This window comes from Symphalangus syndactylus, chromosome 1 (genome assembly GCF_028878055.3).
Source record: "Symphalangus syndactylus isolate Jambi chromosome 1, NHGRI_mSymSyn1-v2.1_pri, whole genome shotgun sequence".
Classification (NCBI taxonomy): domain Eukaryota; kingdom Metazoa; phylum Chordata; class Mammalia; order Primates; family Hylobatidae; genus Symphalangus; species Symphalangus syndactylus.
Window position 1 is genome coordinate 32,909,837 of NC_072423.2, and position 27,283 is coordinate 32,937,119.

At 36.1% G+C, this 27,283-nt stretch overlaps 1 protein-coding gene across 1 annotated transcript in view; it reads left to right on the forward strand.

The window, feature by feature from the left end:
* Positions 1 to 27,283, forward strand: part of LOC129493076 (uncharacterized) — a 277,186-nt gene that overhangs the window by 131,360 nt on the left and 118,543 nt on the right. The window contains exon 3 of the mRNA XM_055298783.2: positions 22,761 to 22,847. Coding sequence (XP_055154758.2) covers positions 22,794 to 22,847 — 54 coding nt within the window. The 5' untranslated portion in view covers positions 22,761 to 22,793. The remainder of the gene's footprint in view (positions 1 to 22,760; positions 22,848 to 27,283) is intronic.

The following is a 27,283-nucleotide window of genomic DNA, read 5'->3' on the forward strand; positions in this document are numbered from 1 at the left end:
GGCATTTTGTTATGCATAACTCATTCTGTTGCTCATCATTGAATTTTCTGTGAAGGATCAAATAACTTCAGAAAATGTGTCTACCCTAATTCGTGTATTTAGGTATGAATTTTTTAGTTTTAAAATATTTGCTTTACTTTTTAATATATATTTCTATAGACTGTATTACTTGAATGAAGTAAGGTACAAAGACATTATCCAATTCTGTGTTTATCTGTTTCTTCCATTTGCAAGGGAAGTCTACAAGGGCTTCTATTGGCGAAGAAAGATGGTGAGAGATTGTGAATTAAAATTCTGGGGGAAAACATATTTTGAATTTCAATTGTCCTAAATGTGTCTAGGCATCAGGGAAGAAATTGATCGAACCCAAATGTAACTAGTGGTTCCAAGTCACTTCTTAAATATAGCCAGAGCTTCATTGTAGAAATTTCACACTGAAGTAAATGATATAACTAAGATTGCAGTAATCCTTTTGTTTTTTCTACTTTCTCAAGATTGTTTTCCCTCTGTGTAGAAAAAAAATAGATGTCTTCAAGAATGAATTATCCTTCTCCTCTTTAACTGATGGCCCTGAACAACTAAAACTGTTGTTAGATTGTCTTTAAATTTCGTGTTTCTATGACTTCTCTAAACATTTACTCTTGGATGTACAGTCATATGTCACAATGATGAGGATATATTCTGAGAAATGCATCGTTAGGCAATTTTGTCATTGTTGTGTGAATATCATAGTGTGTACTTTCACAAATCTAGATGATATAGCCTACTACATCCCTAGGCCATATGGTATCACCTATTGCTCCTGGGGTAAAAATCTATACAGCATGTTACTCTGCTGAACACTGTAAGCAATTGTAACCCAATGGTACGTATTTGTATATCTAAACATATTTAAACATAGAAACTGTATAGTAAAAATACTATATAAAAGATGAAAAAATGATACACCTGTGTAATGCTCTTATTATGAATGTAATTTGAAGCACCGGGAGTTGCTGTGGGTGAGTCAGTGATTGAGTGGAGAGTGAATGTGAAGGGTTAGAACATAACTATACAATACTGCAGACTCTATAAATACTATATACTTATGCTACACTAAATTTATTTTTTAAATATTTTATTCTTTGATAATAACTGGCTCATTGCAACTTTTTTACTTTATAAACTTTTTAATTTTTCAATTTTTGACTATTATGTAATAAAACTTAGTTTAAAACACACACACATTGTGCAGTTGTGCAAAAAAAATTTTCTTATATTTTGATTCTATAATTTTTTTTCTATTTTTAAATTAAAAAAATTTATTCTTAAACTTTTTTATTAGAAACGAAGACAAAAACATACACATTAGCTTAGGCCAGACAGTGTTAGATATGAGTTCTAAATTTCCCTTCAAAGATCAATATGTCAGTATGTTCAATTCTTTGCCTTCTACCTTTAAACTTAACTTCCTCGTAAAGCAACCTTTTCCGATTACCTGCTCCACCTTGACTCATTCCAATTACGTGCTCCACCCTTACTCATTCCGATTACCTGCTCATTCTCCACCCTGATTCATTCCAATTTCCTACTCTGCCATAACCATTTTTCCTGCCAAACCACTCACCCCATCACTCTCTTTAAATTAGCCCATCAGAATTAGTTTAGCCTGTGCGGTCTAACACTAGCCAATAGGGGAATGACACGGCAGCAGGGGCCACGTGCCTCAGGAATAAGGCCCACTTTTCCTCCCTTGCCCAGGTGTGCGCTCACCATTGCTCCATCTGTAACAGCAGTTTAGAAGTAAACCACCATGCTGAGAAGAAAATAAGAAAATTTTATATTCGAGTGCTATTTCTTTTGTGGAACCGAAACTTTATTTATAACAACAGGATCAGAATCATCAATATCACTGTCTTCCACCTCCACATCTTGTCTCACTGGAAGATCTTCATGGCTAGTAACACCTGTGGAACTGTCATCTTCTACCACAACAATGCCTTCCTCTGGAATCTCTCCTGAAGAACCTGCATGATGCTGTTTTACAGTTATTTTTTTTTAATAAGTAGATGGCGTGCACTCTACCAAAAAAAAAAAAAAAAAAGGCATAGTAGATAGAATAAATACATAAACCAGTGGCAATTGCTTATTATTATTGTCTGGTATTATGTACTGTACACAGTTTTATATATTATACTTTCACATAACTGGCAGTGCAGTAGATTTGTTTATACTAGCATCACCACAAACATGTGAGTAATGTATTGTGCTGCAATGTTAGGACTGCTACAACCTCACTCAGACAATAGGAATTTTTCAGCTCCATTATAATCTTATGGGATTGCTGTCATAGATGTGGTTTGTCATTGACCAAAACATAGTTATGCAATGTATGTCTGTGTATGAAATATGGAATAGAGGACTTATAAAAATAACCCAATAGACTCTGAGCTACCTGAAGAAAGGCAGCATCTAATAAATCTTTTTATTCCTAGTACTTCACATACTATCAATGTCATAGTAAGCAATAAATAAAATTGTTTTCAGTTTTCTAAATCAACACATCTTCACTCCAAGGACCAGTTTTAATATATCAAATACCTGTCTACCAATACATGAATTACCCAAATAATTGATTAAAACCGTCAGAATTATTCATACAATTTCTCCAGGGTCTATTTAAAGTTTTACAATATAGCCCCTCCCCGAAGTTCAAGATTACTGCAAAGATAACCTACAGCTTCTTTTTAAAAAGCACTTGATGATGTATAGAGTTAAGCTGCTTAAATATATTACATTTATCCAACCTTGCAAATAATTCACAGATGGGGCAATAAAATATCAAGGTTTTAATTCTAACCACTCTTCATGTTACCATTTAAAATGAGGCTGTGTTTCCCAGAAAGACTGAAGCAATTAGGTATGTGTAGATTGAAGCCCTACTTGTTTTAGTCCCTGTTTCTTTGTAGTAAAGAAAAACATTATCCACTCTCATCAAATCTAAACTTTGAGATGGTTGGGAGAGGGGAGGAAACATGGCAGAATGTTTGCATTCTACTCAAAAGCGAGATCCTGTCTGGAATGTTAGCTCCTTGTTTTTTTTAAGACCTCTGTCAAAACATCTTTTTTTGATTTCTTTCATAAATTATACCATATAATGGTTTTGGTCCCATGCTCAATCTGTAAACAGTATGCTCACAGCTGGCGAATCTTATGTCTTGCTTCTGGCTTGCAGTGTTTCATTTTATTTAAGAATAGTATCAGCTCAGAGTTGTAACTGGGACACAGACTTGATAAACTTGGTACACTAAAGTCCGTAAACCTACAAACTGGACTTGATACCTAGCTGTGCTGAGGTCTGAGTTCTGCTACACCTCCCTTCCCCCACTGTGCACTTTTTTCTTTCTCTCACATGGCCATATGGTGAGAGATGGCTCCTACAACTTAATGTTAGTGAATAACACTATACAATCTAAGCATGATTTATTTTCTCCTGATTTAAAAAACAACACACTGCCCTCTACCTGCTTATATTGCAAACAATAAGTGCAACCACAACAAAACTCCTGCGTAAAGTTATCTTTTATTGTTAGGGATCCTGGATGAGAGGTCTGAAGAACAAGAGTCTCAGTTCTCAAGAGCTGAGATCCAGAAAGAGCTCAGAAACCATTTTCAGGATCCGAAACCAGTGTCTTCAAAAGAATGGCATTGTGAATTAGTTCTAAAACGATACCTAAAGTGAGGCCCAGAAGTTGATAAGAAGCTCTCTTCAGATGTATCATAAGAAAAGTGTGCTGGTGTCATCAGGAAAGATTTTGCACAAAAATCTCAGACTTTTAAGTTTTCAGAGACATCGACATCTTTCAGCTTCATACATCCTAAACTGCCAAGAGATGAGCTTGGTCTAATGCTAGGACATTGGTAGGGGCTGGCTGAGCACCAGATTTCCAAGCTTTTCCAGATTCTATTCAAACTGGAAAAAAAAATCAAATAAATATAATTTAACAAATGCCCACAAGTGCATGGAATTTCACCTCTGCTTTAGAGACTGTAAAGAAGTCCAAAGTGTCCTGACCTCCCAGAATTTATTTTCCAGATGCAGAGAATAGACATACACCCATGAAACAGCAGCAGACATAAACGTACACATAAAAAAGATTTTAAAAAGACAGTAGAGTGTATTATTAAATTCTAGAAGACATGGAAGAAATTCTAAGAAAGAGCAGGTATTTCAGAGAAAGAGAAGTAACGAAGGCACCAGGGTTATGGGTCTTGAGCAAATCTCAAAACATAGAGTTTGTAAGTAAGCAAAATAAAGAAAGGAGAACTTTCTGATCAAGAAAAAAGCAGCATGAAGCTGGCATGTTTGAGGTTCAGTAATGAAACAAGACTAGCATTAGTGGAGCATACTTGAAAAGGTTTTTATTGTTCTGTTAAATTTCGTAAGTTTCCCTGAGGGGGACACAGCAGGTGTTTGAAGGAATTTTATACTCTTCCATTCTCATTACACATGTATATTCTAAACAGGAATTTGTAATCCTTGTGTAACAAAAGTGAATGTTATAAAGGGTCAGGATAGCCCAGTGGTTAAAATACAAAGAGCTATAAAACCACACTGCCTAAAATTAAATCCTGCCCCGTTTTTTCCTTTTAACTACCTGTATAACCTTGAAGAAATTACTTAGTTTTTCTGTACTTCAGTTTGTTTTGTTAAATGATGTAATATAACCCATCTGATAGGAGTGTTAGTAATATCTGCAAAGCATTTAGATAGAATTGTCAGTAATAATTACCATCAATATCACCACCACCAATAAAATATAACAACAACTTTTAGCAATTATGAAGCTGTTACAAAAATTATATTAAAAGAGAATTGACTCCTCTGAAAAAATAATAAACCCTTTGATATGAAAGTTGAGATCCTGAGATCTAGCTGTGTATAGGGCAAAACTCCAACACTGTTTAGGCTGCTGTACATTTACCGTCTCTACTAAAAATACAAAAATTAGCCGGGCGGGCGCCTGTAATCCAAGCTCCTCAGGAGGCTGAGGCAGGAGAATTGCTTAAACCCAGGAGGCAGAAGTTGCTGTGAGCCGAGATCGCACCACTGCACTCCAGCCTGGGCAACAGAGCGAGACTCCGTCTCAAAAAAACAAACAAACAAAAAAACCAAATTTTGTCGTTGTTGTGAGCTCCTAGAAAGGAAGGAGACAGAATATGTGATGCTAGTGACTTAGTGAGTTGAAGGTGAAGCAGGATTTTTCTAGGCCTCTTTGCTGGGCTCGTAGCAGAGCTTCTACCCAGCGGCGTCTGGTCTGCGCTCTGGCCCATGGCTTCTGCGACTGCAGGCTCAGCCCCTGATGGGAGGGAGCGATCGAGCAAGCACGGGTCGGGCTGGCTGCTTCCAGCGCCGACGCAGCAGTAGGCTCTGTGCATAGCCTACGGCCAGACAAGGCATGTTGCCCGGAGGGGAACGTGGCAGCACCCAGGCAGGGGTGCCCGTGACCCCAAAGCCCCATAGAGGGTGTTAGAGTGTGCTAATTAGCTCTTTTAGTCCCCCCAGCCCCACGGACAGTGGCGCGTTGACAGCTCAGTCAGCCCCTTGCCCCACTCTGGCTCGTGGCTCTGGGACTGGCTGAGCCCTGCCGCTGTTTCCCTTCTGTGAGGCGGCTGCCCCCCATGATCGAGGGCAGAGGGACAATGTTACAGCCTTTCTGGGTACCGCACTTGGTGGGTCCCAAGCTTTTGTCCTGCATCCAAAAAGAATGAGGTCACGCTGACAAATTGAAGGGTGATGAGAATAGATAATTTTACTGAGCGATGAAACAGCTCTCAGCAGAGAAGGGTCGGCTTGTCACTCCCAGTGTAGCTGAGTCTGGGGTAATTTTTTATAGGCACCGGATGGGGGAAGGACAGGCTGTAATAGTATTGGAAAAGGTAACATTCGATTGGTTAAAAAGATGATTCAGAAAAAAACAATCAAAAAAGGGTGGACAAAGAGGAACAGTAGTTTTCACTCTGGGTGGCGGGGGTCATACACAACCAGCAGTCCAGGCTCACGTCGACTTGAAGTTGGGGTTTCACCAGGGACCTGCCCCTATCGGCCAACGCTTTTGTCTGCCTGCCACCGCTATCAAAGGGTTCTAAGAAATTTCCCACTATGATTCAAGAAGAAGCCAAACAAAACAATACAGATGATCAGACCAGTCCTAAGTATTATTTGCATCTTCAGTTTCTCTGATTTCTTCAATACATTAACGGCGATTTTTTAAAGGACAAGGTTGTTTGAGCTAGATTAAAAGAGATTTGAGAGTAATAGAACCAGTAGTATAATAACAAAAGACTAAATTATAGTCTCTCCGCAAAATTTTAATTAAACCATAGCTATGACTACGTGGTAGCTAGTAGACAGAGAATACTGAAAAATTCAGGTGTAAAAAGGGAAATAAATGTCCTAAAACAGCAAAGTCATCTCTACAGCCCATATAGTGAAAAACAAAACAAAACAAAAACAAAACAAAACAAAAACCAAACAAAAATCAGCAATTGCATTGAAAAGAGTGCAGTGAGGTTCTACTGGTAAAAGAACACAGATAGCATCAATCAGAGTTTACTCATAGGAGGAAAGGGCCCTCCCCTGAGTCAGAAAATGTTGAGAAAAGTTCTGAGACCTGTTAGACGATATACTGACTCCTGGAGAGTCAATAGAAAGGGGCTCAAATTGTTGAACAGGCTGAACAAGTTCTTAAGAACAATACTTATGGGGAAAATGGAGGCATCTTGGAAAAAGGAGGTACCTCTTGAATAAAGATAGCAATGGAAAGGAAGAAATGGAAGGTAGAAGCCACAATAAAATAAGAGAGTAAGAATCAGAAGAAGGCAGATGGAAATAAATTAATGGAAGAGATGCCATTTGTTAAAGAAATTGTGCCTTAGCACAGCAATAAAAGAAGGTGCTATTAAATTAAGAAACTAAATAAGTCACTCCGACCTCTCCATTTAGAATGGCTACAATTCCAATTAAAAACTAACTATGAATGTTTATTTATTTATTTATTTGAAACAGAGTCTTGCTCTGTCGCCCAGCCTGGAATGCAGTGGCGCAATCTCGGCTCACTGCAAGCTCTGCCTCCCTGGTTCACACCATTCTCCTGCCTCAGCCTCCTGAGTAGCTAGAACTACCGGTGCCTGCCCCCATGTCCAGCTAAATTTTTGTATTTTTAGTAGAGATGGGGTTTCACCGTGTTAGCCAGGATGGTGTCGATCTCTTGACCTTGTGATCCACCCACCTTAGCCTCCCAAAGTGCTGGGATTACAGGCATGAGCCACCGCACCTGGCCAAAACTAACTATGAATTTAAATAAAGAGAATTCAATATCTGTATGGAATTTATATAAGAAGAAAACAAGGTGAATATCAAAATTTTCAGCAGGCATAAATGCTAGTAACAACCACAACGAAAAAAAATTGTGAAAAAGGAAAAAACTAAACTCAACAATATAAATTAAGTATAGTTAGATAAATCATAATGAAAATGAAGAAAAAGCCAGGAAGATGTAAATAGGGAGATGACAAAACTCAAGAAAAAATGAAGAAAAAGATTATAATAGAATACTACATTACATTAATTAACTTATTAATTGAATGATCAGGGTTAGAATAGCTATAATCAAATTATTACAATAAGTAACACAGAAAATAGTAATGAAGTAAGGGGTACATAAAATACCAATGAAAAGAGTCTAAAATAACATAAATGATAACAGGGGTTAAGTTTAAAGTGAACAGAACACATGCAGAGAAGATTCAATATATGTATTATTGGAGTTACTGAGAAATGAAAGAGCAATGATACAGAACTAAAGTTTAAAAGTATATTGAGAGAGTTTCTTAATACAATTAAAAGAAATATGACTGAATATACTTAGAAGTTGCTGGTCAGCTCTGAAATATATTCTAGTAAAACCAAAAGTAAAAAGTAAATAAAGTAAATTTAAGAAAAGTTTAAAAATAAAGTGAAAAAAACTATTTTTTTTCTGGACATCTAAGTGAAAAACAAATAAAAACTAAAAACAGGTAATAATCAGTTTGGTATATGACTTCTCAAGAGAAACAAAGTAAGTATCTTAACATTTTAAATCCAGGAAAGAAAACACAAGCCAAGAATTCTATATCCAGGAAAACAAATCTTATAGCATCAAGGCTATAGAAAAATAAGTTTAAAATTGTCAAGAATATTATAATCACAAACCCTTTCCAAAAAGTCAATGGCAGAATAAGGCTGATTCAACCAAATAAATATTGGGGAAATTGACAAATGTGAGGTATTGAGTATGTTGTACTGTAATTCTAATCCTAAAACAAAAGTTGTTCAAAGGCTAAAGGAAATGTTATATATTCTTGCAGAAAGTAAATAATGCAACTGAAAAGTGGGAGAAGGAAGGAGGGAGAAAGGGAAAAGTATAAGAAACCAGTCGATTGCTGCATAGATAGTACAGGAGAATTCATGGATACTGTTTAATGCTAACAAATGGAATACGCCTTGGTGATTTTTTAAAAAAGTAGGGACATTATATAAACTGATTAGCAGAAGTTATTTAAACAAAAATGTAAACATTTTTAAGATATCAAAACAACTTTAAAAACCAATGAACTGAATAATGAAAGACATGGCAAATATAACACAATACATTAAAATTCTCAAAGTAATAGAATTGTAGCCAAATATATGAATTCTATCAATAAATCCAAATAGACTTAACTCAATTAAATACTAAGGTTTTTAGATGACTTGCCAGTCAACGCTTAATTCTATGCCCTTTATGTGAGGCACACTTTAAATACATTGACTGAGAATGATTAAAAATAAGGACCAAGCAGAGGTATACTAAGCACTTACAGACAAAAATAAGGCAGAGGTTTGGATCTTGATAAAGGACAAGGAGAATTCAGTTAGGGAAGACAGCATTAAATGTAATAGTAAATATTATAAAGCCCATAACTTAAAGTGAAGACTTAATAGCTATAAATATGCGTGTGTACCACAGCTACAATCTTAGTAACGGATTTTCAAAGTAAAACACATAATTAATGAAAGATTTTAATACATAAATTATAGTTCAAGACAGATTAAATGACTCTCCCAGCAGAAAACCAAAAAGCTATAATCAGTAAGTTAGATCTTGTAGCTGTAGGACAGTGTCAAATCTTAACACATTAATAGTTCTCTCTGAGTGCACAGAAATTCATAAAATTTGACAACTTCCATAACCTCCACAAAACTAGAAATAATAATGTTATATGATACAGTGAAATAAATATGTATACATGAGAATATAAGATATGTAATTATAAGCAATCACTAGCAGGTTTATGAAATTATGAACTTAGAAATGAAATAATTAGAATAGAAAATTAAATATACAGCTCAAAAAAAATCTAGAAACAAGGTGAATATAAAGGAAGCTTAAGGAAATTAAAAAAAAATCAAGATAAAAACATACTGAGTTAAGAATAGTAACAATATTTAATAAATCAAAAATTTGGTTCTTTGAAGAAAATAGGCTGTACACTAGTCCATTTTCATGCTGCTGATAAAGACATACCAGAGGCTGGGAAGAGAAAGGTTTAATTGGACTTACAGTTCCACAAGGCAGGGGAGGCCTCAGAATCATGGCGGGAGGTGAAAGACACCTCTTATGTGGCTGTGTCAAGAGTAAATGAGAAAGAAGCAAAAGCAGAAACCCTGGATAAACCCATAAGATCTCTTGAGACTTATTCACTATCAAGAGAATAGAACGGGAACCTCCCTTATGATTCAAATTATCTCCCACCACGTCCCTACCAAAACATGTGGGGATTATGGGAGTATAATTCAAGATGAGATTTGGGTGGGGAAACAGCCAAACCATATCGCAGACAAACCCATTAGTTCATATAACCAAGAGAAAAGGGAGAATGTAAAATGCCCAAAATATAATAATGGGACTACTTTGTATTTAAATTACAAGTAGAGAAAACCTCAAATTTGTATAGCAAATAAATTAGAAAATATGGATGAGATAGATACATTTCCAGGCAATTTATCAAAACTGACTCCGGTGGAGTTTAACATACCAGATTTCACAGAACAAATGGAGAAAGTTACCTCTACCAAACTATTCAAAGGTGAAGAAAAATAAGCACATTGTTGGGAATGGGGTATCCATTGCCTCAAGCATTTATCCTCTGAGTTACAAGCAATCCAATTACACTCTTATTTTAAATGTACAATTAAGTTATTATTGACTATAGTTACCCTATTGCGCTATCAAATAGTAGGTCTTATTCATTCTTTTTAACTATTTTTTAGTACCCATTAACCATCCTCACCTATCCCAGCCCCACATAACCCTTCCCAGCCTCTGGGAACCATTCTTCTGCTCTCTATGTCCATAAGTTCAATTGTTTTGATTTTTAGATGCAACACATCAGTGAGAACATTCTGAGCCTGGCTTATTTAACTTAACACAATTTCACATTGCATGCCTATTTCAAAATATCTCATGTACTCCATAAACATATATACTTACTATGTACTCACAAATTTTTTTAATTAAAAAAAAATTAAAAAAAAAAAGAGACCAGGCCTAGATGATTTAATACAGAATATTTTCCAAACTTCCAAATAACAAGTAACCCCAATGCCTCTGATGCTATTCCATAGCACATAAAAGAAGAAAAACTCAGTTTTTAATGAAACAAACATAACATCACTACCAAGGCCAGATATAAGTTGCATGAAAAAAAGAAATAACAGAATTAAGATTATCTATGCAAAATTCTAAAGAAAATATTAGCAAATAGGCTACAATAGTATATTAAAAATATTGACTAAATTGGATTCATTTCAGACATGAAAAGGAGAAAAGGAGTTTAAATATTATAATATTTAATATAGTTAATATAAAAATATTTATTAATATAATTACTGGGCCAAAGTTAAATGCCAGTACAATTTTGTTAGACATTTCCAAAATTTCCCTGTCCGGGAGTTGTATACTTTTGCACTCTTACTACCAATGCATAGGAGTCTTTTTGCACAGTTTTCCTATATTGTCAAAGGTATGTTTTGAAATCTGCAGTTTATTTAAATTGTGAGGCTAAAAATCTTTTAGCATGTTTAAGGGCTTTTGTCTTCCCCCCCCCCATGAAATATACTTACTCTTTTTTTTTTATTTTTTAATTTTTATTTATTTATTTATTTTTTTGCTGCACATTCTTTTAGTTCTCTTTTGGAGGGAGGTGCTTTTGTTTTTCAGATTTTAAGCACTCCACTTTATATATTAGAGGCCAGCACTATAATTGTAATTTTATGCTGCAATTATTATCCCCGGGTTTTTCATTTGTCTTTTGATTTTGCTTAAAGTTTGGAGGCCTGAAGATACACCACCACAAAAGTGCATTGACATATATCACATGCATTCTTTAAAGCAACAGACTGGAAACAAATCCAATGTTAATCAGTAGGAGATGGGTTGAATAAATTATGAATTATTCACAAAGCAAGGTTCTTAAAGTCATAGAAAATAAAGAGTCCTATGAACTATTTTTGAATTATCTCTAGAACATATTTTCAAGGAACAAAAAGCCACTTTCAGTACAATGCAAATAGATAAATAGGGAGAAGAAAAACAAGCAATGGTTTATATATTCAAAAGTTAAATGGACTGAGAAAGAAGGAGACAAACCAGATAAATAAACATAAACTAAAGCAACAAAACTGTATGTAAATTTTATAACAATCACACAGAGAAAAAGAAATTCAAGTTAACTTCAGCTCTGATTGTACTTTCTTAGTGGGATATATTCTAAGGGGGAAAAAAAGAGCTACAAAGAAATCTTAAACAGCCAGTAATTTCATTGTTATTATATTAGTTTGGTGATTTTAAAACTGTTTTTTGAATATTATAGGATAGAAAACTAAATATGATAATGTTATTAGAAAACAAAATTTTGGGAACAAAATGTTTGGAAGAAAAGAGATTCAAAATTTCCAAATGAATTTGTGCACTTTGGAATAGCCTAAGATGTAATGACTCCCCAGCAGCAACGAGCAGACCTAGTTTCCCCACCAAGAAATCTGGTTCTCTGGCCGGGTGCGGTGGCTCACGCCTGTAATCCCAGCACTTTGAGAGGCCGAGGCAGGTGGATCACGAGGTCAGGAGATCAAGACCATCCTGGCTAACATGGTGAAACCCCATCTCTACTAAAAATACAAAAAATAATAATAATAAGCCAGGCATGGTGGCGGGCTTCTGTAGTCCCAGCTACTCAGGAGGCTGAAGCAGGAGAATGGCGTGAACCCGAGAGGCGGAGCTTGCAGTGAGCCGAGATCACACCACTGCACTCCAGCCTGGGTGACAGAGGAAGACTCCGTCTAAAAAAAAAAAAAAAAAAAAAAAAAAAATCTCTGGTTCTCCAAGAAACCGGGGTTTATAGGAGAAATCGGTGATTGTCAGTAAGGAGCAGGTAAGCCTAGCATATCTCATTCCAGGAAACATTTGAAAATGTAAAAGAAACATGAGGTTTAATTGAGGAAATTTTAATGTAGAATGGATATTAAATGAAATTAGAAAAAAATACTAGTTTTCTTAGATAATGAAATTACAGGTTAAAAAAATTTTTTAAGGAGATGCATGCTCACATACTTAAGAATAAACTATCACAATATCTAAAATTTACGTTCAAATGATTCATTTAAAGATACGTGATATATGATATATACATGACAACATGGCAAAATATAAACAGAAGTTAAGTTTAAGTTATAGGTACACTGGTGATCACTGTACTTTTCTTTTAACTTTTCCAAATGTCTGAACTTCACAATGAAAAGTTAGAGAGAATGACTTAAGGGACATAACAACCAGTTGAGATATGTGGTAGTAAAATGTATATTGGATAAAACATTTGCCTATTCATTTGTCAATTGGAGACACTTGAGAAATGAGAAAAGTCAGTTTAAAATTTTACTTTATTAAGAATAAAGTTTATGCTCTCTTGTAGTCCCAGAGGATCACAATAATTCAAGACCTACAGTTTGGTAGAGTTAGTTTTAGCCATCCTGATGTGAGACCTGGTTAAAGAGAACATGTCCATAGTAGTCTCTTCACATAAGGTGTCTGACTTTAATCAGTTTTAGCTGTGGTGTTTCATCCAAGGTGGCTGGCTGAAGGATGTCAGATATGGACATCCTGTGAGGACTGAAAGAGAATAGTAAGGAAAAAAAATCTTCTAGGTTTTACTAAAGGGGCCATAGTAGGTGAGTGTGCACTTTTGTGATACCCTAGGATGAGAGCCAGATCATCAGTGGATATTTCAGGAAATATTTATCTAGTATGGGGTGAAGTCCATTCTCATTTACTAAGGAGCTAATGTTAATTGGAGAACAAAGGTTAATATGCACAAAGCACTTGAAAAAATATAAAATCACATGTATTATATGCATGTGTTATAGAGAATAAGTGGATGCTATAAAATGGATGCTATCTTGCATTGTCTTTTTTCCTCCTGTTTTCATGATACTAAAATCAACCTTACTGCACTATTTCCATATTATTTTCATCTCTATCTTTAGCTTTGAAGTTTAATAAAATTTTATAAAGATTTTATTTATTTTTAAATCCACAGTAGATAAGAAATACTTGTTGAATCCAGGCACAGTGGCAGTGCATGCCTGTAGTCTCATCCTTTTTGGAGTCTGAGGCAAGACCACTTGAGGCCAGGAGTTCAAGGCTGCAGTGCACTATGATTGCTCCTGTGAGTAGCCACTGCATTTCAGCCTGAGCAATATAGCAAGGTCCTGTCTCTTAAAGAAAATAAAAAAGAAAGAGAGAAATACTCTTTGAGAGATGGTACAGGGTGGTAAAAAATCAGGCATTGCTTTATGAAAGATATTGAAAGTTATTTGGTATAATGTACACCTCCTCCAAGTCCAAATAATCTGACTTAATTTTCAGAAATTTTACATACTGAGGAGAAAGTTGTAAATCATATAGATTCACCAGTTTACAATGTTCTTTAATACACAGAGTAGAAGGCAGTGAAATAATTTTTATTTCTATGTTGCATGTGAATAACTGAGGCACAGAGATGAAGTGATTTGTCCAAATCTCCTCGCTAGTAAAGGGGAAGGCTAAATGGCCTACAAGTTCACCCTCTTTCTTCTTTTCCATGATGCTTTTTTGAGCAGCTGAATGTCATCAAACTAGTTTGTAGTTGTAGGTCTAGGCTAGGGCTCTACTTGACTGGTGATGAAGTAGAGAACTGACACTTCACAATCATGAATTCCTTTTGCCTAATGTGCTTTGCAGGATGAGACCTGGTCAGGTGTGTTTTTCAGGTTGTAAATGGCGTTGAGTCATGATAACCGATTTCTGGCTTATTTTATTTTAATGATGGTTGGTGATTCACATTCTTTTCAATTCACATGAGAAGAATGGTGCTTTACTGTTGACTTCACATGAATATAAGACATCTTAATGAGTTTTGGCACTTGGAGGGCATTTCTGCCTTGGTTGCTTCTGAATCTCCATGGAATCCTATGCCAGAATCAAGCTTTCCAGCACCATTGCTCTTTTTAAGGAACTGTTAAAGGATGCTGAGGGCTCTTGAACTTTTGATACTGATGGGTAGTGAGACACTCTTTTAACTTAATAGGTTCTTTCCACATTTGCTAGGCTGTGTTTATTTTTTAATACCAGCAGCCTGGGACATCTGGAGGGGATCCTTGTGTATAATTCAGTAGGCAGACTCTTTTCTGGCCTGTTGTTTCAGTCCTTTGGCTTTGTTTTTCATTTCAATTTACAACTATCTGTGCATAAAACACTTGGTCTGTGTAGCTAATGTCCTAGAATGGAAGCTCAATGAATGTTTTCAGTCTTTTCTTTCTGTAATAGTGATTCTCCAAACCAAGAATTTTACAGTGAGGAAGGCAGAAATTTGTCTTAGTATCTGCTTAATTTAAAGGGGTTGAGCACATTTACCTCATTCAGATACCTACCTGTGACTCTAATGTGTGTGTGTCCATGTATTCATGTATTGGCTCATTTGTATTCATAAGCTGAGATATTTGATTCATTTATAGTTTTCAGCTTTCAAACAAGAGCTGCTCAATCAAATAGAATTTCTTTTTAAAACTTGAACAAAGTAAGTTTAAAAATCATTCACTCTATCAGTATATATAAAGTTATTTTTCACTTGTTTTTAGCAAAAGACATAATTTTTTCTTCATTGTTCTACCAAGCAGTAGAAAGAATAGAGTATGCCCTGCATTCTCAAAAGGGAAGTAATTGACAAGGACTACGTGTTTTAGTGTGAAGGGAGAACCAATTTTTTAATAACGGATTTTTTTTTTTTTTAAATCACGGAGTATAGCCAGGTGTGGTGGCTCATGCCTATAATCCCAGCACTTTGGGAGGCTAAGGTGGGGGAATCACATGAGGTCAGGAATTCAATACCAGCCTGGCCAACATGGCAAAACCCCATCTCTACTAAAAATTAAAAAATTAGCCAGGTGTGGTGGTGCACACCTGTAATCCCAGCTACTTGGGAGGCTGAGGCAGGAGAATTGCTTGAACCCAGGAGGTGGAGGTTGCAGAGAGCTGAGATTCCACCATTGCACTTCGGCCTGGGTGACAAGAGCGAAACTTCATCTCAAAAACAAACAAAAAAAAATAATAATCACAGGGTATATACTGACAGAGTGACATGGGAAGGACAAGAAGGATGAAATAGAGGAAGAATGGGACAGAGGGACCGTTTTAAAATATAGTATATTCATAGATGATTGGAGGTGTACTAAGGCCAACAGAGCAGGAAATGACTACCATCAAAAATAATTTGTTGCTCACAGTTCCCAAGAGGTGGGGCATGTGCGTGCCAGGCCACCTGGGGAAGCCCTGGGGTTGGTTAGGAAGTGGAGGAAGAGGAAGAAGCCATAGATAAGAGACTTTGTGGTGGTTTCTGTGGGAAGGAATGGGTGAAGTAGGGTAAGCAGGCTGTGGTTTGGTAGTTTGAATCATTTCAACGACCTCTAGAGTATAGGAGTTTTCCCTGGTCGTCTGCTCCCTGTTCCTGGGGTGATTTGGGCAGGTGGATGCTGACCCAGAGTTGAGAGCCTGATAAAACAATGTTGGGATGTGGGTTCTGGACTGATGGGTCTGTATTTGAAAAGAAAGCTGGTGGGTGAATTATTTACTATCTCTAGGAATTGGCTCTCCTTGGGATCGGCAGTCCTTCTAAGGACAGCAAGGCCTCAGATGTCCTAGCACTATAGTAAGGAAAATAAAAGACATGGCTAATCCAGGGAGGAAGGAAAAGAGAGCTAGAGGTAAGTTAAGAAGGAAGATACGGCCGGGCGCGGTGGCTCACGCCTGTAATCCCAGCACTTTGGGAGGCCGAGGCGGGTGGATCACGAGGTCAGGAGATCGAGACCATCCTGGCTAACACGGTGAAACCCCATCTCTACTAAAAATACAAAAAATTAGCCAGGTGAGGTGGCGGGCGCCTGTAGTCCCAGCTACGCGGGAGGCTGAGGCAGGAGAATGGCGTGAACCCTGGGGGGCGGAGCCTGCAGTGAGCCGAGATCATGCCACTGCACTCCAGCCTGGGTGAAAGAGCGAGACTCTTTCTCAAAAAAAAAAACAAAAAAAAAAAAAAAGAAGGAAGATACACAAAATGCCCTCCAACCTCTAATGATGTTTTAGAGATGTTATTAATACAAGTAAGACACCAAGGTTTTCCTTGACATATCCAAGAAGTTTTAAGCACTCTCTTTTCTTGGCCCCCACAAGCGTTTTTAAAGTTCTACTATAACAACACTTAATATGGTGCCTCAGATTTTAATTATTTTGTGGATAGCTGTTTTCTCCACTGGACAAGTGGCCCTGGAAGTTTGTACTTTATCATCTCCTTTGTATAGCAGTGTCTAGCACATTCCACATTCTTATAAATGATCGAAGAAGGAGCAGAAATGAAGACAAGAAAAACATAGAGTAAAAAAGGAATGTGCTAAGTTTCCAAAGACTGCTAGTGTAACAACGGGATTTGAGAGGAAATCTCTAGGAAAATGTCAGATGACACAATTATTTTATAGAGAGGAGGCTAGGAACATGAGTATTGCCGAGCAAAGTATATACTTTAAATCGCTAATACTATCTATCTTGGATGATACCTGGATCACTAACCTTTTGTTATGACTAATCCAAAGATTAATACCTACCTGGAATTGTTGGGGAATGTTAGAATGGAAAATGAAGATGGAAAAAAAAAAGTTATCACAACTGAAAGAGCTCATAATCATGTGTAATATATAGGAATGTTGGTGTTTGGACATGAAAAATGAGGATGAAGCGTTATTAAAAGTTCAGTTGCTATACTATAAAATCAAAAATCAGTGAAACAAATATGAGTACCAAATGAATTAAGATGGGTGTCTGTTTTTCCCAATGAAGGAAATAAGCTGGCGTGCAGTGGTTCACTGAGCTAAAGAGAGAATTTATCAGCTGAGTGATCATGAAGGCTTAGTGTGGCCATATCTGCTACCATCAGAGTCTGACTGCAGGTTTTTTTTTGTTGTTTGTGTGTGTGTGTGTGTGTGTGTGTGTGTGTGTGTGTGTGTGTGTTGGAGTCTTGCTCTGTCTCCAGGCTGGAGTGCTGTGGTGCGATCTTGGCTGGCTGCAACCTCTACCTCCTGGGTTCAAGTGATTCTCCTGCCTCAGCCTCCTGAGTAGCTGGGACTACAGGTGCGCTCCACCATGCCCAGCTAATTTTTGTATTTTTAGTAGAGACGGGGTTTCACCATGTTGGCCAGGATGGTCTCCATCTCTTGACCTTGTGATCCGCCTGCCTCAGCCTCCCAAAGTGCTGGGATTACAGCGTGAGCCACTGTGCCTGGCCATGGCTGCTGTTTGAAAGGAAGATACATATGGAGGGAAAACACTAAATTTGAAATTGAGTGCCTTTAGAAAAGGTGGTCTCCCATTGTGAGAATCTAAATATTAGGAGGTGGCAGAGTGGGAGTTGTCCAGTTTAGCCACTCACATCCACTGAGTTCTTGTTATTTCGCATTTCCTAGGATACCTAAAGACCTTTGCAGGAGCCTTCATGGGGTCAGGAATAATTGTTAAAACAACTAAATGGATCCTATACCAAGGATTATGTGAAGCCAATAAAAAGCTGTTTGTGAAAACAGAAAATAGAACTTATATTCTTTCCTAGTCAGGTTTTGATTTACTGGTTATTTTGCCTTCTGGTCTCTGTGGTATAGAATCAATAATTGATCATCTAAAACAGTGGTGGCAAATAGGTTTAACTTTCTTGTTAACTCCAAAGGATTGGTAGAAGCTGCCTGAAGTCTTGCATTAAGTAATATTCGGAGGCTACATCTCAGCTGAGTTATAAAGTGCTCTGAGCTCAATTAGCAGTGTCCACCTTGGACATCGTAGTTAGGAACAGAGCCATTTGTGACAAGTATTCATCGTTCCATTTCCAAATACCCTCATATATTTCTCGGGCAGTTTAATAATAATATTTTCAGGCAAAAGAAATAATTTTGCATGTAATTCTATGAGAGCTATATCTCCATTTGATAATAGTAAAATAAAATAAATTTGCCTAGAAATTTTCATATATTTTTAAATGATAGATTAAAATGATCCATGAGTTGCATAAAAAGTACTGTGAAATCACTTATCCCCACTTGAGACCTGAAAGCCCACTTGGACAACTATACAACCTGTGTAATCACAATTGTATTACCCATTCCCCTCAGCCTTCTACCTCACTGACATAGAAATATTCAAATCAGTTTTATGCTAGTCTAAATTAGCTACTAAAAAAGGCAAAATCATTTGTCAGCAAGATCTATGTATCCTTTCCTGTCTAGAATGAGATTTCAAAATACATTTGGTCTTTTTCTAAATCTCTTCAGTTTCCATTCATTCCCATTTCCTTAGCTTTAATCCTTGGAGGGCTTGAGTAAAGTTTGAGCCCTTGGAGTAGAACAAAATAAATAAGCAAATAAATACATAGCTTAAACCAATCTAATTCTACTTAATATCAGGTTCCCTTGGAGTTTCAGATCGCTGACTGGCAGTGGACCACTGACCCCGAATTCTACATTACTTGATTTAGTTTTTATCGTTATCTTTGTGTAGTCAGTAGAGACTGTTTTACATTAAGCCTACCTCCCCAAAGTAAGATATGTTGAGTACAGAATCTATTTATAACTCTATGTGTTTTTATTCTTTTATTATTGCTTAGGTATTTGCTCATTTTGATTTTCTATGAAATTGCCTGTCTGTACCCTAGTCTTCATTTGCTTATGTTATAGAGAAAGAAGTAATTAAAACTGCAGGCAGAAACCTGTTTTTGTGTTCTTTGAAAATATTCAAAAATTAGTGACATTTAATATAAATGTAAAGATTGAGAATTATTGCCTCCTCTTGGTATCATGCTCCCTAGGGAATTACTATAGAATTTGTGGATGTGTGTTTCAGTAGAAAACTATGCTCTGTCTGTACCATATTCTTCTAGATTATGTGATTCTAACTCTGATTATTGTTTTTGAAGTACTTTCCAATTATTTATTAGTTGTAGATAACTAATGGATACTTAGATGGTGTCCTGTTTGGTAATGATTTTAGTTTGTTTTCTCCCTTCTAGAAAATGCACTTTTGTCCTTATTTGCAAGCCAAAACAACATTCCTTTATTTCATTTAAATTTATGCTTTTTTAAAGCAATATTAATATTTGCTTGGTTCACTCATATCAAATAAGTACAGTAAAATCTTTAAAGCATGTTAATTTCTATATTGGTATGACAGCCATGATTTTAATGTTTCCTGAAAACTATATTTCAATACTGCATTTAGAGGAATTAGTGATTTCTAGTATTATATTACTTTTGACCAAATATAAATGAGATCAATAATTATTCCAGAGTTAGGACATGTAATTTTTGAAGCAGTTTAGAGTTTTGAAATTTATTTCAAAGAGACTGTTACCTCTTTTTCCTTTTTCTTCCTCCTCTTCTTTAGTAACAAGATCGGTTAAGTTGGACAGATGTTTTCTTAATGTAGTGACAATGTTAAATTAAAGAGATTACCACTATAAATATTCAGAAAATGTTGTCTTTTTAAATTTACTACAGCAAACAAATAATTCTTACACTATAAAGTTAACAGTAATCTCAGTGATAGAGTAAAGTGCTAAATTATCTCTACTGGTGAATAGCCCGCCAGCTTTGCAACCTGGGTACTTCCAGTCTTCCAGCATTTGCTCAAGTCTCTTGAGAGAAACTAAACACATTTCTTAAGAGGAGAGGAAAAAAATTCTGAGTTTAATTTTAAAATATTACTAGGGAAAAGACGAAATAGAATGAATGCTTGTGCAGCAGCTGAGAATATACAGAAAGACATTATTTAACTTAAAGATTTCATGGCAAAAAAAAAAAAAAGGGGTCATGCCATCTTTTCCCTTTTATGTTTCCTCCCAGGAAAGTTAAGCATTATTCTCTCATTTTGAATTTCACCTTTCTTCTTCTTCTTCTTCTTTTTTTTAAACTAGCTTTACTAGTCACCTAACTCCCCACCCCATACCTTTATGTGTTAAGAATTCAAATTATTTTGACTTGTCTCAAAGTTTTGTTTTTTAAGTTAATGTTTCTTTGTGTAGTTACTTTTCATTAAACTCACTATATTTGCCCCTTGCCCACCATGGGCCATAAGAAGATAAATGTTAGGCTTGAACATTTTGATTTAATTGACCATTTCTTCTTTTTTAAAGTTGTATGGAGCCAGAAATATAATCTTACACCTAATATTCATAATTTAATCAACCAAATGTTTATTTAGTTCATATTATGAACTGTTTAGGGCATGAGAACACACTAGTGAAAGTTGTAGGGCCCTTGACAAGACACAAATGCCTAACCACAATTTTAAGCAAACAGGCCGATACCACAAGAGGAGAAATAGAAAGTGAAAACGAGAAAGATTCAAGAAACAAAAAAAGAAATAAAATGATAAAAGTATTTGAGAAAACAGTAAGCAAAAAAATTCAAAATAGGTACTATAGTAGTGCCTCCAGCTTCCCTTTTCCTCAAATAAAAAGGCAGGAAACACAATAGTCACTAAATGATACACTTTGAAAACAAAACAAAACCCATCAACTGTCCTAAAATTAAAAAATACATCTATTTAAAATTACAGTTTGAAAGAATACATTTGTATTTGAGAAAATTGACTCAGAAAAACCGATATCAAGACATATTAAAGTAACATCAGACATTAAAGAAAAAGCACAAATAATTATTAAACATTCAAGAAAATCACCCAGTTACTTAGCAGAAACTCATATTTTTATCAGCTTTTAAACAGCAACACTTTATATCAAGAGAATTGGAGCACTGCACTTTTTTCAGTTCTTTTACATATTTTTAAAACTATTTGTACAAATTAAGGGGGTACATGTGAAATTTTATTACACATTTATAATGCGTTATAATCAAGTTAAGATACTCATAGACAGAAAATGTGGGCCAAAAACTAAGTCAAGCCAAACTGACTTCCCATTTTAAAGCCCATTTTTATCTGTATCCAAGAATTTAGAAAATATTGTTCCTGTAAATCCCTTCTGTGCCATTTACTGGAACATGAACCTCAGAGAAAATGACCAAAGACACATTGACATAAATACTGGGGATGATTGTTAATAAAATATTTGCTCAAACAACTAATACAAAATGAGGACTGTATGAAAAGAACATAGTATATCATGTTGATATGCTCTGACAATGTGAATATGCAAAAATTGAGAGAGAAGTGGGAAAACATAAGCAAAAATCTTTTTAACTACTTTGAGTAATCATTTTGATTGGTGATGTTAATATTGGTATTGTAATTCTGAGGTTGTTGTGAAGGTGACACATGGGATGGCACAAGTACATAATTATGTGGCATTTTATTTATCTTCTCTAGTGATCTTGAAAATCACATTCTCAGGGTAGAGAAATGAGATATAGATATAAAATAAATGAGCTTATGTCAATACGCTGCCATTCTGAAATTGAATAGAAAGTCGTATTATTTTCAGATCGTGAAGAATTTTCTCTTTGGAAATATGTGTGTATGTGTGTGTGTGTTCTAGATCTGCTCATTGAAAATGTCAAAATAATGGCTAGCCTAATAGTAATGAACATTCCTGAAGTCCAAATGCAGCGTAGTAAAAACAATTTTCCTCTTAAGACAAACAAACAAACAAATAAAGGCATCTTGGAGTAATGTGTGATTCCAGAGATCTGGGTCAACGTTTTCAAGATAATCCAGAAACATCTTGTCACTGTAGATACCACTGAAGCTATCAGAGACTAAAAGGGTCATAGCTAATCGACTTCGGAGCCAATTTGAAGAGGCCCAGTGTCTAAAGAGGGGACAATTTGTCAATAGGATAGTAACTGTAATGTTTTGGTAAACATGAAGTATGTCTAAATGTGTGAGTTCAAAGTGGACTTCATAAATTAATTGGTCACCTTTAGAAGTTAGCATAAGACCAAATAAATATTTCAAAGCCAATAAATAAGGAAAAGAACTAAGTTGTTCTAAATTAAGAGTTGTTCTACTGGGTAATTACATAGGAGATGCAGAAAAAATGTCTCTTCATAGGTGTAGTCTAGCTAATAATTTAAGAAGCAATGATCAAATTAGAATATTACCTTTTTTTGCAATGCCTAATAGGTTTTGAGCATCAGTTGCTGATAAACCTACAGAATGAAAGACAGCTCTGTGGACCTGTTGACTGAAGAAAACAACACCAACTATAAGGTAATTTTTAAAAAATCAAATCAGAATATGATCAATCCTTTATATGTAACTTGCAAGTTACAGGACATACAGAAAACAATGAAACACGTGAAATTCCACTACAGAGCTACAATAGAAAAAGACATCCTGTGGAAACTACAAGTTAAATAACCCAGTTCTTTAACATATAGATTATAAGGATATTGGGGGTGGGGGGCAAGAGAGGGAGTGGACAAAAAAGAGAGATTAGGGCCGCGTCTCTACTAAAAAATACAAAAAACTAGCCGGGCGTGGTGGCGGGCGCCTGTAGTCCCAGCTACTCAGGAGGTTGAGGCAGGAGAATGGCATGAACCTGGGAGGCAGAGCTTGCAGTGAGCTGAGATCGCACCACTGCACTCCAGCCTGTGCAACAAAGTGAGACTCCGTCTCAAAAAAAAAAAAAAAAAAATAGAGATTGGGGTAGGGAGAGAGAGACAAAGTTTTTAAAACAAGTAACTGTACTATTTAAACATTTATACTCTGGTAATAAAGCTATAATGAAAAACAAGTAAATAGTTACAGTAAAAGTCAGATTAGACTTTTAATTAGAAGGAAGAGTGGCGATTGGCTCTAGGGTAGATGACAAGTTCTATTTCTTCCTCTGAGTTGTGGTTACAAAGGGTATCCTTACAATAATAATTCACTAAGCTACCATTTGAAATACCTTTTTCTGAACCTGTGTTACATTTTCCCATAAAAAGAGTTGAACAGATATTGAGTAGCTCACTGAATTTTTTAGAGAAGTGAAACCTCACTAGGCTTGAGATTAAATTTCCAAAATTAATGTTAAAGTCACAACACAGAACTATCTGATAGGGAAACTGCTGTTGCTGTGGCTTGTTACCCAATGATAGGCTATATGCAATTGTAGAAACTATAAATCCTACTGGCACCAATGCCACTTCTGCATCAGGAGCCTGACCTCGCCTTATAAACTACTTCCTACTTCCAAATACACATGCACACACTCATACCCAAACCCCACATTCCCCCCACACACAAGAAAAATGAATTTTGTACAGATTCTCTTTTCCCATATTGAAGTCTGATGTGGTGAGAAAAATAGCAGAGTCTGTTTGCGGGGAGGAGCACTTTCCTTAGGAAACGATTAACATGCTGTATGACTGAACACTTTTCCTTTTTATTTTCAGAAAAGAAAAAGGCTATGCTGTTTATTTCTCTATTTATTTTTTCATTTATTTTAAAGTTTACAAACTAAATGCACAGGGAATACATTACGGTCTTATGTTCTCAACCCAGTTAATGTTCATATTTTATTACTTTATCTTATTTTATGTATAAATGATGTAAGATGTAACACTTGATGTCTTCCTTGTTTCCTTCTCAAATTCAAAAGCTCTCTCTCTCCCAGAGGCACCATTTAAACAGATTTTGCAAGTATTTCTCCAGTCCATGTGTACACCATATGAACAAGAATTTTGCTAGAGGACCACAATTAGAATATTTTTGGGTCATAGGGAAGCATAGTGTCTACTTTTATAGATACAGCTAAATTTCTCAGTGATGTGGATACACCAGAATTTGAGGGTTCTTTTTTTCCTATATCCCTGCCTGCTTGATATTTTTAGACTTTTCAGCTTTTGCCAACTTCGTAATTGTTAAGTAGACTTTCACTTTAATTTGTGTTTTCTGATGTTCCTGTTAGCACGACGTATATCAGTGAAACATTGGGTTTTTAATTTCTTAAGAGCAAACCATACATTAGTCTAATTGATAATTGGATTGTTGGTAGCTCAAAGGATAAATGCTTGAGGAGATGGATAACCTGTTTTTGATGATGTGCTTATTTCACATTGCATGTCTGTATCAAAACATCTCATGTACTCCATAAATATATACACCTATGATATACCCACAAAAAAATTAAAAGTAATAATGATAATGAAAATAAAAGTAAATGGATAGACAGGTGCTTAACTAGTCCATAGCACAGGAAGTATATTCATTTTGTTCATTTGCCAAAGAGTAAAACACCTAATCTGATCATTATGATCAATGTATACCAAATGAGGTGGAGAGTCTTGACATGAGCTGATTCTCTGGATTTTTCTCTCCCAGAAATTAAGAATTTGAGCATGACAAGTATGGGCACTGTATTTGAGAACACTGAACTTGCAAGTTGATGTTAGAACTGAAGTTGCATTTTTGGGTGGCACTTTTGGGAGTTACGAGTGTCAAGGGAATCAGGAAGATGGGACAGAATCAGGATAGGGGCCCACAAGCTTCCTTCTAGTTCTGATTTTAGTTCCAGGTCAAAGCAAAACCCAACTACAGCACGTAACTGTAGCTCTGGAAAGTCTCCCCTGAATGCTTATAATAAATCACCTTTTATTTATGGTATGTTAAATGGACAGTTACTTGGACTCAGCAAATCCCCTGTTATTTTATCTGTTTGGATATAACAATCATTCTTCTCAGCAGAGACATTTGCCCTTTATGGCAAATAAATGATCGAAAATGAAGAACAGGCACTTTCGTACCTTCTGGGAAATGTTAACCACAGACTAAATCAGTCTGTGTTACTTTCGGCAGAGTAGAAAATAAAGCATGTTTGGAATTAAAAGATCTGAGATAGGTTCTCAGTTCTACCACTTCTTAGCTGTTTGAAATCAGACAACTAACTCTTCTGAATATAAATTACTTTATCTGTGAGCTAATGACAATAATATCTACTTTTCAGGATTTTGGTAAAGCTTAATGAGATTAACTGAGATAATAGATGCAAATGGGCTTCATAAAACATGTGCTCATAATATAGAAATAATATAATCTGAAGAAAAACCAGAGTAAGAAAGCCAGCACTCTAGCCTAATTTTCCTATGTATTTGTATTCCTTCTATTTTCTCTAGGTTAGAAACACAAAGCTTAGTTTCCCAGAGTGCTTTAAATTTTGTGAGAAAACATAAACTTTTTAAATGAGGCTTCTTTCTCTGGGTAAACCAGAAAGGAACCAGAAAGGAAAGAAGGAAGTCTTAGACATAAGCCATGCTTTTTGGATTTCATCAGGCCTCCCCTTTTCTGCTCTCATTTGTTAGGGGCTACTTTTTCTTTTTTTATCAATAACCCAGCTACCTCACACAAAGCAGTAAGAAATTCCTAAAGAAAGAAATTCTTAGCTGATTTAGATGAAAAGTAATGTTGCCCTTGATAGCTGAGCAAACTGAATATATCACTTCAGTACTGCATTTGGTAGCATTTTGGGAATAGGGGTTTAGAGATGATTTTCAAGATTAATGAAAGTTGAGATGAATGACAAGCTGGGATTTGATGGGCTTACTTTGATCATTTTCACACAGAGAGATGTGTTCAGGAACTATATTAATCTAGTGGTTATTAAATATTAATACCACATTCTGATTATTTTAGTTGTTTTCTTATTTTTAATTATGGTAAGTATACAAAACAGAAAACTTACCACCTCCATCATTTTTAAATGCACAATCCAGTGTTAAGTACATTCACATTGTGGTGCACCCAATTTCCAGAACTCTTTGCATCTTGCAAAACTGAAACTTTATACCTATTAAACGATAACCATTCTAATTATTTTAGAAGTTTATTCTCTTAAAGTGCTTGGTAAAGCATATGCTAGATTAGAAGCAATATATCCTGTGCCTGTGTTCATGTAAATATGTCATTCTTAGTCTATAAACATATAAGCTGTGGGTATAGGTGCAGCTGTGACCAAGTCCAAGAACCATATGATGTACAGCCAGTCCTGGAAATGACATAGAAATAGATCAAGAAATGCTAGTCACAAAGATACAGATGTTGTAAGAGAATGGATCCCAGGTTTCTCAGGAACAGGTGCTTTGCCAAAAAGCATGACAAGAAGGGCCTGAAGCGGATGCCCACCAACGGCACCAAGGCCGTGAGTACACACGCTAAGCTCCCCGAAAGCACAGGGAGGTCAAGCCCATGATCCCAAAGGGCATCAGCCATGAGCTTGATTGACTTGCCTACATCACCCACCCCAAGTTTGGAAGGCATCCTTGGGCCTGCGTCTCCAAAGGTCTCAGGCTCTGCTTGCCAGAAGCCAAGGCCAAGGCTCAGTCAAACCAAGGCCCAGGCTGTGGCTGTGGCTCTAGCTCCAGCTCCAGTTCCAGTTCCAGTTCAGGGTCCCAAAGGTACCCAGGCCCCCAGAAGGCTCCTGAGTTGAGGCTTTTGTCTGCCAATGTAAAGATAGAAGGATTGGGGTGACCACTGTGCTGCCCTCTGCATGGGGTTGATGTCCTCCTGTGCTATTTCAACAAATAAACCCAAGGCCCAAAACAACCAACGAACCAAACCAAACAAAACAAAACGAAAACATAGCGAAGAGTCACTGGTTCTAAAATGTTTCTGCATACTTTGGCACAATGTGCTTGGTGATTAAAAGGACTCTTATAACAACAATT